This window comes from Cetorhinus maximus, chromosome 8, assembly GCF_964194155.1.
Source record: "Cetorhinus maximus chromosome 8, sCetMax3.hap1.1, whole genome shotgun sequence".
In the NCBI taxonomy this organism is placed as follows: domain Eukaryota; kingdom Metazoa; phylum Chordata; class Chondrichthyes; order Lamniformes; family Cetorhinidae; genus Cetorhinus; species Cetorhinus maximus.
The window spans coordinates 38,398,574-38,412,052 of NC_135886.1; the positions used below are offsets into that span (position 1 = coordinate 38,398,574).

The 13,479-nt window shown below is 39.4% G+C and overlaps 1 protein-coding gene across 2 annotated transcripts in view; it reads left to right on the top strand.

The window, feature by feature from the left end:
* LOC144683563 (synaptotagmin-B) overlaps positions 1–11,964 on the top strand; it is a 254,746-nt gene extending 242,782 nt beyond the window's left edge. For both annotated transcript variants that reach the window (XM_078546705.1, XM_078546706.1), the window contains exon 9: positions 9,513–11,964. In XM_078546705.1, coding sequence (XP_078402831.1) covers positions 9,513–9,719 — 207 coding nt within the window. In that variant the 3' untranslated portion in view covers positions 9,720–11,964. The remainder of the gene's footprint in view (positions 1–9,512) is intronic.
* Positions 11,965–13,479: the final 1,515 nt, after the last annotated feature.

The window sequence follows — 13,479 nt, forward strand, 5'->3', positions numbered from 1 at the left end:
CAAATTTGCTGCCATGTTCCCTACGTTACAACAGTGGCTACACCTCAAAAGTACTTTACTGGCTGTAAAGTGTTTTGAGATGCTCAGTGGTTGAGAGAGGCACGATATAAAATGCAAACCTTCCTTTCTTTTAGACCCCTTAGGGAGAGCCAGCTACAAACAGGTGTGTTTAGCAGAAATGAACTCTGGTCATTAATTCACTCTGGGGGCATGGGCAGTTGGGTTTCTGGCATAGAAAAATTCATGGAAATTCAGTTAGCGCCATGGTTAATATTCCCTAGTCTTTTGCACTGGTTTTGCCAATTTTGGGTTAATTGTGCAGAAAAAAAGCACAACCTTGTGGAAACTCCAGGTCCTGCAGTTCAGGCTGAGAACCAGTTCAGACCAGGCCTTCAGACCTGAAGTCTTCTATGTCTTCTTAAATGGCACCAAGACCACACCAAGTGGTGCAGTTACCCACTGAGCTAAATCTTAAATTGAGTAATTAAAAATATAAACTGTCATACTAAAGCAGGACAGATGTACCTTCAAACCAACAGCGCACTTTGGGTTCTCATGATTGATTTGGGCAGGTCCTCATTCAATTGCCTCCAGCAGATCACTACATCCAAGATTGACATAATACATCTACATCACTTAAAATCCCTGATCTCACAAAAGTCTTTCAATACCAGTATAAAACTGTTGCACACATTATTGATCGTAATGTCAGCAAGGTCACTGTACATTCACATACCAGCGTTTTAAACCTATTCATTTTCTTAACTTTAAAAAAGAATGATACATCCTTCCTAAGTGCCCCTGCTCACTGGAGGCTGAAGTATCTACTTTTGTTGTTCCATGGTCAGACAGGCAGGCAGATGGTTACAGGGACTTGGGCTGATGGATTGGAAGTGGCAGAATGTTATAAATTCAGGTGGCTGATTGAGAACAGACAGAACATCATGACTCAGACAGGCAGAGAGAGGCAAGAATGTCGGGACTGAAGTAGGCCAAGAGAAATAAATAATAAAGCACCTGAGCTCTAGCAGAACAACTGGGAAATATAAAGCATCAAACAGGTAGAGTCGATGCATCAAAATCCAGGCTACAAATGATTCAGAACTGCAGTTAAAAGATGGTAGATTGGTTTTTGAAAACACAGGTTAGCAGTACTGTACCTCCAATTCTTTCAGGAGAGGATTTCACACGGCACTCACAGAACAAGCTGTGAAATTCTTTCCCATGATGAACCAATGGAGTATAATGAGGAACTGTATTGCTAGTCCAATCAATAGAACTGATCCTAAAGATTCATCATAAACAAATACACTCACAGTCTTGTACCAGCCATAACCTTCCACTGTATCCACTGTCTACTCAATTCAAACTGTATTTCCTTTAAATGTCATCAAATTTTTGGGAGCCAACTTTTTTGAGGAAAGTGGGATGTTATACTTTCACAAAGGCTAAATACTGCGGACGCTAGAAATTTGAAACAAGAACAAAAAATGACGGAAAAATTCAGCAGGTCAGGCAGCATCTCTGTTTCTCTCCACAGGTGTGGCCTGACCTGCTGAGTTTTTCCAACATTTTTTGTTCTTATTTCATGTTATACTTTTACTTGGTTGCTAAACCCCTCCTTTATGAGGCGTATAGATCCTGATAATAATTAACTTCCTCTCAAAGAGACATCATGCACATTAATATGTTAGTAACAAAAGCCACATAATTTAAAATTGTAAATTTTTGATTAATGAATATAGTATTTAGTAAATGGCATGCATCTGTTAAATACATTCTGCAACTTCAGAATGCTGCTCTGAGTGAAAGACAGACCATCTGCTCAGCATAATATGCACCCATGAGTATCTAGTGATAATTATCCAATGTAGAAAGCTTTACTTTGCATTTCTGGCATCAATTCCTTGAAGTATTTGTGCAAATGCAATAATCTTCAATTTGCAAAGTGAATTTGAGTCAAAATATTGATGCCTGAATTATTTTGTGATTAAATATTGCTCCACTTTTGGTATGATTCAAGGATATGTCATGACTGATTGTGTTCCTTGACTGGGACGTACATCAAATTGGATTGCTTGTTACTTAAAGTGTAGTCTATTTTGTTACTTCTGTTTTTATTTGGAACTAATCATCTCCTGTGATGTTACATATGGGAGTTGAGAGCAAGGTTAGACGCTGTGGGGATAACGGAATCGAGGTGGGGCAGGAGAAGAGGAGAGAAGAGGCACAGGGTGAGGATGAGTGGAAGGGAAAGGGATGAAGGTGAAAGGAGGAGAGGAGAATAAGGAAACAAGACAGAAAGGGGACAGGAATGAGAGGGAGGTGATGTGGAAGAGTAAGGTTAGAGAGCAGGATGGGAGAGGAGGAGATGAGGCAATCAGGAGGGATGAAGAAACAGCCAAATTTTCTGAGGTAATGGGGGTTTGATATGCTGCAGCAGAGTTGGGGGATGGGGGAAAAATATACGAATGGCAGAGGGAATAATAAAGTGTCAAAAAAGGTGGAGGTGAAGCATCAAAATCTAGGTTACAAACTATGCAAAATTTCTGTTAAAATATGAGAGTCTTTATTTTGTAAGTAGAAAAGATTTAAACCTCACCCACCACCAGCAAATACAGATTAGAAGCAACAATTAATGTTTATAGAATGCCTTAACTTAGAAAAATGTTCCTAGGTGCTTCAAGAAGACATGGTCAGAAATAAGTGGATGGCAAGCCAAAGAAAAAGATATTAGATAAAGTAACCAAAAGCTTGGTCATAGGCAGGTTTAAGAAGGATCTGAGAGAAGGGGAAGTCGAGGAGTAGAGAAATGGAACTCCCGAAGCTGGGGCCTTGGCATCTGAAGACATGGCCACCAATTGTGGGTGAGATCAGGAGGAGATGTACAAAAGGTCAAAATTGCAGGAATGGAGTGTTTGACGAAAAGGCTGAAAATGGCTGCACAGATAGGGAACAGCAAAACCATGAAGGGATTTAGATTGAAGGTCAGAATTGCTAATTCATTGTAATTCATAAATTGGTCTTTAATTTCAGTCTATGCCTAATTCACGTCAGCTGTTAAAATAGATATTCTTCTCAGTTGCTGCCTCTAGTGGCCTAGGCTGTAAGCCTAGATCCATTGAGAATTAGATTGATCTGTTACATTTGGAGCAGTATTGTTTTGTTCCTTGATTTGACAATGGCCAGCAATGTATCATGACAGAAATATGACAGGCAGCTTTCCTGAAAACCATTCTGTTTGTCATCCCTTTAGAGAGACTGGTAAGCAGTTGAGCAAAGGCCTTTTAGTCCAGCTCATTTCCCACCCACCTCCAAGTCCATGCACAGGGGAAGAAAGTTTGGCAACATCATTACATGTTACATTGCCAGCAAGTCAACACTCTTCAAAAATAATAATTGAAACCTGTCAAAAAAATCTCCTCACGGCTGAATTGAATTAAAGCCCATGTTTAACGATTTAATTCTGTACAGAACACCACAGGCTCTGAAAATCTATGGGATTACTGTATTTCTATCCCTGTGGCCTGCTGAATAGAACAGAAGTCAGCAAAAACAAATTTCCTTATGTTCAATGGCTAACAATGAACTTCAGCAGGAATTTGGTCCATTTTTAAATATTTCAATCCAGTTACAAAGCTAAAACATTATGGGTAGAATCTTCCCCCTGTCGGGGGGTTCTGCGGGGGTGGGCGCGATTGGCGCCCCCGATCAGGTCTGCGCTGCCATCTTACGTGGGCGGGCCAATTAAGGCCTGCTCAGTGTGACGCGCACCCGGAAGTGTTGTGTGGGCTGGGCAAAAGAGCGCAGAAATCTCCGTGAGGCACAGAGGTGCCTCAGGGAGATTAATTTCACTTATGAAACATTGATTAAAGGTAAACAAAAACTTTAAGGACACGTCCCCTCATGTGAAACTGTCACATGAGCTGGGACAGGTCCATTAATTTTATTAAAAGCTTGTAAAACACTTTTAAAATGTTTGTGAAACCTCATCCCGCCCATGGATGAGGTTCCATGAAAAATGCGACGGCCGCCTGGGCTCTTCGCCTGCCTGTCAACCTTAAGGTTGGATGGGCAGCTCAGTTTATTAGTTTAGTTTAATTAATATTTCAATGACCTTTGACAGTTCGGCGGGTGCGCGCCTGCCAAACTGAAAATCTAAATGACGTGCGGTGATGTCACCACACGTCACTTTACACTTCGGCAAGTGGGCCCCACCCCCAGTCACCGAGCCAAAGATTCTGCCCTACGTGATAATTGTTGTGACCACAGCTGGTGTTAATTGCTACGCAAACCAAATCCCAGAGGGAAACTTGACTTACGGGACACAACCTTTTTTTTGTATTCTGGTATTGAGAAGACAACGAACCGATCTCAGCATTAAGAGGTCCAGTAACACTTTTGGGTTTTTAAAAATTCAAAGTGAAAGTTTTATTAACAAGGAAGAAAAGAAAACTTAAGCACACAAGATTACAGTCTTACAAAACACTTCCCCAAAACTCTCTACTTGGTCAAACCCACCAGTGCACACTTTCAAGGCAACACTCCCTTATAGATGTTTAAATATGAAATCCAGTAATATCACACTAGGCAAACTGCTGTAGCTTCAATAAATGTGTACTATATGACGTTTACCCTCTTCCACTCTGCTATGGAATTCATTTCAGAATAAAACTGCTTGTTGCAGCCCAAGACTTTTCAACAGCTCCAGCTGCCTCCAGCCATCTCCAGCTTAACAGCCATCCAGGTCAACAGCTTTCCAGCCATCTCTATCTCAACAGCTCTCCACAGTAACTCTAATGTGCCTTTTTTCCCCTTTCATCTTTGTTCCATTGTTCTTGCACACCACTTTGAAACTCAAAACAAAAACAGAATTACCTGGAAAAACTCAGCAGGTCTGGCAGCATCGGCGGAGAAGAAAAGAGTTGACGTTTCGAGTCCTCATGACCCTTCGGCAGAACTGAGTAAAGTTAGGAGAGGGGTGAAATATAAGCTGGTTTAAGGTTGGGGTGGGTTGTGGGGGGGTGGGGGGGTGGGGGTGGGGAGAGAAGTTGGGGGTGGGGGTGGTTGTAGGGACAAGCAAACAGTGATAGGAGCAGATAATCAAAAGATGTCACAGACAAAAGGAACAAAGAGGTGTTAAAGGTGGTGATATTATCTAAGAAAATGTGCTAATTAAGAATGGATGGCAGGACACTCAAGGTACAGCTCTAGTGGGGGTGGGGTGGAAAGACTGATGACAGGGTATTACAGTTATAGATTTAAAAATAATGGAAGTAGGTGGGAAAAGAAAAATCTATATAAATTATTGGAAAAAACAAAAGGGAGGGGGAAGAAACGTTGAAACTCAAACCCTTCCAAATATAAGACCTTTCATGTTTCCATCTTGCCTTTGTTTTTGGGTCAATAAAACATCATATCCCCACTACTTGTTTACATATGAACTCCTGCAAGATGCAAACATTTTTCTTGTCACGTCTGACTCCCCTTTGCTATTTAAACTCTCAACTTATCTAAAAATGCAAATGTTAGATCTCTAAACTATTTATTTGTACCTCAAACCTAACATCTCTATCCCTTTTCATGTTTCCAAACCCCCAGACAACTTGACTCTTATCAAACTCTTCCCAGCTTAATTAAATCATACACATAGGCATCCAGCCTTCTTTACAGAATAACACAATATTCCCCAAGATATATATTTTTTAAAGTCCACTCTCGCATAATCACAAATGGCTTGTATTTGGATCTAACCTGGGCCTATCTTTTTGAGCAGCTGAAACGGTGCAGTGAGTGAGTGTGGGGAGGGGGGAGGAAAAGTGCCTCAAGACCTTGCACGAGCAAAAAAAGAACAATAAATGACTATGAATAATGAATATAAAATGTACAAAATGCCCAGGCTGTTATAAAATTACAAGATATCATTTTAGTCCAAAACGTCCTTGAGAAAGAAAATGGATTTGACCTTAATCTTTGCAAGATATAGATAAGTATTTAATGATTCTTCAAACAAGTTCCAATGCCCCATAGCTAAAGAAGCATATATATCTTATTTTGTAAAAAAAATGTTTCAACAAATGCTTTTATCTCTGTGCATCACATGGACATTAATCGTTTTAGTGATTAAACCAAATCCCCAACTATTTGTCTGTTTTCTCAATGTGTTAGTAGAACAGGGTAATGAGGCCTGGGAAACAGTATTTTATCCATGCCAGTAGCTTGACTTTTTGATGTTTCTTTATCGTGACCCTCTGTAAATATTGGTACACTCTAGTGGACACCCACCCCCTGCAAATATTGGCATGCTCTAGTGAACCCTCTGTCAATATTTGCACACAGTCCATATTGGTATAGGGAGGCTCCAGTGGACCTTCTGTATTGGTACACTACTGTGGGTCTCCTGCAAATACCAAAACTTTCCCAGAGATTCTCTGTAAACACAGGCATATTCCCAGGAACACCCTGTTCTGACTTGTGCTAGTGCAAACTACACAAAGAAGACAGTGTCACTATTACAGAAGATGTTCTCATCATTATATAATTGGAAAAATAATTAAGTCACCAAAACTGATGACAGGGACAGAAATCTGAAGATCTTGCAAGCCTCACGAAGTCTCTTGTGGACTTTCTTGAGAAGAAGGATTAACTTGTGCCTCTGAGCCATGACAATCCTCAAAATCCAACCAGCAATGTCCATCCAAAATATCCATGTTCCTGTAGTCATTATTTAAATTGCTGTATCATCCTACTTTGACTTGGTGGACTCAAAGAGTTGAAAAGGGCTGTTTTTAGCATTATTTTTTCATTGGTAGATAAATCCTCACTCGGAACAAGAAGATTCATTAACAAAATAATGACATTGAGAATTTAAATTTAACATTTCCTCCGAGGCTCCAAGTTATTTGGACACAGAACAAGAAAACTCGAACATCCCTTCTATAAGAAATTTCTGTTAATCTGTAATCAAGTGTTTGCATGTCTTTAGGTATCCATGTTCTCTACTATCATCCTCGGGGAGCTCATTGTTTGATCTAGATGTATAGAATTGTTGATATAAGTTCATGTTTGACGGCCATCATTATCAATCTCAGAGGGATTTCTTGGTAAAACAGAGGATGATATGGTTTCAGTGTTCAGAACTGACCATCTTTCTGTTAGCAGATTGCAGAAGAACCTGGGCTGTGGCCACTGATATACTCTGATTCATGCAACCAAAATCTTGCTTTTAAATTAAGAAAACCAAACATTTAGTAGAAATGTGTCACATTGTTGCATAGCTAATAATTTGCAAGTATATATAGTTATGTACTAAAGTGAATCCTGTACATTGCTGTGTGTACTTGATATCTTTTGGTTAGGTTGTTTGCTCTGGGGAATGGAGAGGGGTTCCATTGAGATTGGAGGGCATTAGAGAAGTGGTCCATTTGTTTTGCTTCAGATGTATTCAAATATCAGTTGAATTAGCTGGTAAATCAACACTCAATACTTCTTAAATACAGTTCAAATTTAATTTGTGTTGTCTTATGCAATATAAATGCACCTTATGTCAGTCAGACCCAAGTACTGCCAAATCTACTCTACTGCTATGAAACTGGCACAGTGATAATTTGGGAATATATCCTTCTGCTATCTTCATGCATAATAAACAGAATTTTAAATGAAAGTAACAATTCACAAAGTCCGCCATGATTCCATTTACTGGAGAAAGGCAATGGGATAATCATAATCTGCTTTGATTTTCATGCTCCAGTGTGCGTTGGATCATGTGCTGGAGTGTGTCTGTATGCTTTTTTTTAATGACGATGGATAGTTTCTAATGAGACTACTATTTTATTAATTGAGTTTAAACTCCCCCAGCTGTTGTAGTGGGTTTTGAACTCATGTCTCCAGAACATTAGTCTGGGCCTCTGGATTACTAGTCCAGTAATATTATCACTATGCTACTGCCATTGTTCACTGCGGCTTTTACAGTGGGGTGACAAGATAATGAAGAGGAGTGGTAATCCCTGATATTTCTCCCATGTTTCGCTCCAACTAACTATTGCCCCTCAAGATCAGAAAATACAGCACAAACAAGGGATCGAACCTCAAACTTTGATAGTCTCTATTGCTTAACCTCACACTCGGCACCCCTTTTACCAGCAATGCCAAACCTGTCATGCATTTGCATGCTTGTCTCTGTATAAGCATTGATGTTTTCTGACATGGCCTTGTCCAAATGCAGTCCATGTCCAAATGCAGGTCGATATCCAGGCTTGGGCTGACAAGTGGCAAATAACATTTTCACAACACAAGTGCCAGGTTATCAACATCTCCAACAAGAGAGAATCTAACTAACACCCCTTGATATTCAATGGCATTACTACCGCTGAATCCCCCACTATCAATATCCTGGGAGTTACCATCGTCCAGGAACTGAACTGGACTAGCCATATAAATACTGTGGCTACAAGAGCAGGTCAGAGGCTAGGAATCCTGCAGCGAGTAACTCAACCTCCTGACTCCCCAAAGCCTGTCCACCATCTACAAGACACAAGTCAGGAGTGTGATGGAATACTCTCTACTTGCCTGGATGAGTGCAGCTCCAACAACATTCAAGAAGCTTGACACCATCCAGGACAAAGCAGCCCACTTGACTGGCACTCCTATAAACATTCACTCCCTCCACTGCCGACGAACAGTGGCAGCAGTGTGTACCAGCTACAAATGCACTACAGGAATTCACCAAAACCCTTTAGGCAGCACCTTCCAAAGCCATGACCACTACCACCTAGAAGAACAAGGGCAGCAGACACATGGGAACACCACCACCTGGAAATTCCCCTCTAAGCCACTCACCAGATTGACTTGGAAATATATCACTGTTTCTTCACTGTCGCTGGATCAAAATCCTTGAACTCCCTCCCTAACAGCATTATGGGTGTACCTACACCAAGTGGACTGCAGCGGTTCAAGAAGGCAGCTCACCACCACCTTCTCAAGGGCAATTAGGGACGGGCAATAAATGCTGCTCTAGCCAGCGATGCCCACATTCCGTATATGAACTTTATGTTGCTTTTTTTTAAAAAAAACTTTGTTCATTTCAACAAACATTCTCTAAGGTAATAGTGATAGAATGAGGGCATATGGAAGTTTTATTGAATGTATTGTTGTATTCTGATCTTCAGTACTTCTTTATCTCTGTGATGAACTGACAGTGTGAAGCATAACATCTGCAGCAAGCTATAGATTTTCTGCATTCTTACATAGAAATACCCTGCAGCTGGTTTTAGGGAATCTATCCCCATTACGTGCTTCATGAAAGCAGGATCAATTCTGCTTCTTAATGCACTAAGTCTAACAGGGGCATGTCCAACCGATATTGCTGGATTAGACTTTTCCCCCTATTGCTTTACAAAGCTTAAAATTCATGCCTAGAATTGGATTATTATGAAGTGATAATCAATTTAAAAGTAGCCAGCTATTATTGGCTCCCAATAATCGTCTTGTGTTTTCTTTTATTTAACATGCAGAAAGTCCAGGTTTGCGTCACAGTCTTGGACTACGACAAGATCGGCAAGAACGATGCCATCGGCAAGATTTTTGTCGGCAGCAACGCCACCGGCACAGAGCTTCGACATTGGTCAGACATGCTGGCAAATCCCAGGCGGCCTATTGCACAGTGGCACTCTCTAAAACCAGAGGAAGAGGTCGATCTAGCTCTTGGCCTCAAAAAGTGAAATCATTCCCACCGTCCCACAAACTCCTCATTGATCAGATGCTATCAATACCTCAGTTATGCGCCATTCTCCATTAACCCTTTGGGGGTTACTGTAGCATCTTTGCACCATGACAAATATATATGCAAATTTAACGTGTTTTGTATTTTTTTTCATTTTTACGATTACTGTTACGAAAAGAGTTACGAAATTTGTGTTTTGTACTTTAGAACCGCGATATTCAAACCTTATAATTTTACACAATCTTGTAAGTTAATTATTGATGGAATATCTATGCTTTGAAAGGTGCAAGAAAATCCAGTACTCAAAGGGTTAAGACATAATTAATTTTGGTACACATTAACCACCATCGTTCTGAACTAATAAATAAGCCATCTGAGCCTCCAAGTTGTATTCCAAATTTCCCTAAATGCTCACTTCTACTTTCTGCAGTTTTAGCTCTATTATGAAATTCGTGTTGATAATGCATGATGATAATTTACTGTAAATAGCAGCATGTTCAATGCAAACTCTTGTGTAGGTGTAAGTTGTCAATGGTTTACAATCACATGCATCTGCTGTATATTTTTATGATGATGCTTCTATTTTACATAATGTGAATGGACTAGAACAAGCTAAAGCGAAAAGCCATTCACTTGATTCACACCCGGAGACTGGTAGAGCAATGACATCATATTATGATACTAAAGTGAAGCTTTGATGGTCTACCAAATGGTGAAAGCTGCCATTCTATACAGTTGTTAAGATGCAACTCACTGTTTGCTAAGTGATGCTGCAAATTCCTTTTTTAAAGCCATGGCTGGCTGAAAGGTTTTGGTTTAAAAATGAGATGTGTTTAGGTAGAAGGATATAAACCCTTACATCCGAAGTTCCCAGAAAATATTGTAACAGTCCTTTAAGGCCCTATACTGCACTTTTAGAAATATCTGTCCGGTTGCATAAATTCTGAACTAATATAACAAACCATTGTGCTATGGATGCCTAGTAATCTTTTAGAGACTGGAAATCTCATATCCTTTATAGGCTTCCACCTTGTGTTAATGGCTGTCCAAATAACCTTAGCTTTCATGGTGGAGATGTTTCTCAAACTGCTAATCCCTTACAGGCACCTATAACACAGTCCACATCTGTTCAATTCAAATAGAAGTTCACTCACCCTGATCAGGAGTGCATTGACCATGACTTTACCGCAATTATATGCAGTTGAATGATATTTGTTTTAAAGCAAAACAGAACTTGCCTAACTTGTTTTATTTCTACGGAATCCAGAGAACTATTCTGAAAACCAATTTCACTACAATTAGAGCCTCATACTTTGACATTAAAAAAAGATTTTATATTTATGGGTTCAAGTCAGATTGAGATGAGTTTGGTGGGGCAACATGGAATTTGGAGGAGGATATTCCACATAATATGTGAATCAGAGGTGGGAGACTGGTAATAATATGCAGTTTAATGTAAAATTATTTTAACAATGAAATCTCATAACTATTTATTGTTCACACTTAAGATGAAAAGAATAGAGTAAGAAGATGCCACCCCCGACACTACCACCACATTTCCTCCCCCAACTCCTGCCTCTATCTTCCTGATAAGTGATATTGCACTTTGCCAGTCTGCTGCTGCTAATCACTGTGTGCGTGTGTGTATGTGTACACACTTCGGACAGGGACAATTGCTGAATGCAATGTAATGCTAACATCAACTCAAGAAGGAAGAAATGCATTTATGTCTTTAAGATTACAAAATGACTGAAGAAGTTACCGTGCATTGCAATTTTGATGGTCAAAATTGATGGTCTGTTTGTACAGTAACAAATCTTACTAATGAAACTGCCTAGGACTGAATTTTTGATGGATTATTATAATATTACCTATCGCTTTAAAAAGATTGCAATCATTAAAGTTTTACTGTACAGAGACACATTAATATTAATGTGCTTAAGCTTTTTTTTTTGCTATTAGTCATGTTAGCTGGCTGCTTGATATTGAAGTTGATGTTGAGCAAGGCGTACTTAATCCTATTTTTTACAAAATGAGATAAGTAAATGTATATGACACCCCTCACTGTGATACTCTTGTTACGGAAGGAACAATATCTGTTACAGTATGAGTGGTGATGCTGTCCTCTAGCAATGAGTACAATTCACAATCCCTCTCCCACATGCTTCTCCCCCACACCCCCCAACTATGCCACTCCAATGTGCACTTGAATTCTCATTTGAATTTCTGCACACTTGGGGGCGGGGGGGTTCAGATGGGAGGAATGTTCTTACCAATGAATTCTGTAAATATTTCCATCAAAAACCTTGCCAAACAAATGAGTAAATGAGTTGAATCGCTCATCAGAAAGCTAAAATTCCCCATTTACTGGTATAGAAGCTTTTATCGTTCAAACTTTCTCCTGCAATGAGAGATACTGGCACATTCCAGGCACCCTGAATAAGGCAATCACATTGCTTCAGGCAAATAGACTGAGTTGGCTGAGTATCTCTGTACGTACTGAAGCCACTAATAATGAGAGGAAATGTATATTTTGCACACATTTCTAAAGAAGTCAATGGGGCAAATTCAGTGGCTTTGAAAACTGGCAATGATCATTCTACATATCTGGTAAGTCTCATGAAGGCCTTCATTACAGCAGTTTTGGTGTGATGGAACTCAACTTCAATTTCATCCCTCCTGAAGGATTCTGCACACAACAGCATTGAGTACCACTTGGACACTTTCATGTTAATTCCTGCAAATGTATATTTCAATAAGTGCTCAAAAAATAACTTCCATAGAAAATAGGTCATTATGTTGGAGCGGTTACTTGTAATTTTGTGAATTTGGTTGAGATATTTTCTTGTTATGTAGATATTTATAAAGCTGAAAAATAATGGATTAATAAGTGCCATAGAGACATGTAATGGTACTCATTAGGCATATAAAGGATAGTCATGTTGAAGAACAGAATTTAATGCTGTTGGTTTGCAGAAATTTTCTTTGCTGGGTGCAGTTTTGCTATTTGCTGCCTTGCTGAAGGTGTCAGAACTGAAATTCTTGGTTGACCATGTCATTTCCTAAAGCTGCCAAGATATCAAGTAATGACCAAACTGAGATTTGGATTAACTTGAAAACTGAACAATGAAGAATTGAAGGCATAAAATAACTCTTAGAACCAACTAATCACATGCTTTAGATTTGGTGGGTCATCCAGTACCAAACTGAGACTCTTGATTAGCTGTTTCTAAGAGATGGTCCATAAGCAGGTGCACTCGTTGGTTGCTGCCAATGGCTTATAGTTGGTAATACACATATAATCATGAATTAATGAATGCTATAAGAAATTACTTGTAGTGGATTTTGTAGCTTTTTAAGGCACCCAGTCAAGCTGGCATGGCTTCTATTCCTGTCACAGAGATATTAGCACTATTGTTGGACTGGACATTTTTTTTTAAGTGCAATTAAACTATTCCCATCATTTTAAAGAGTTGTTTTAAATTCTTCAATAAGAAAATCAGTTTTAAGAATACACAGCAAAGTTCTTGTTACAGATATAAAAGATCTTGGCTATCAGTTTTGAATTCAGTTCTTTTATATCTGGCACACAAGGATATAGATTATTTCTTTAGCTTATTTTTTGTTATCTTTAACATGGAGCCCCTAGACACAAATAGTAAGGCATAATGTCCTGCTATTTGAAAGCTCAGTGCTATGAGGCTATTTTACTCATTTGGCTGGGTTCAGATGATTCAGAAACTTGATTATATGGAAAC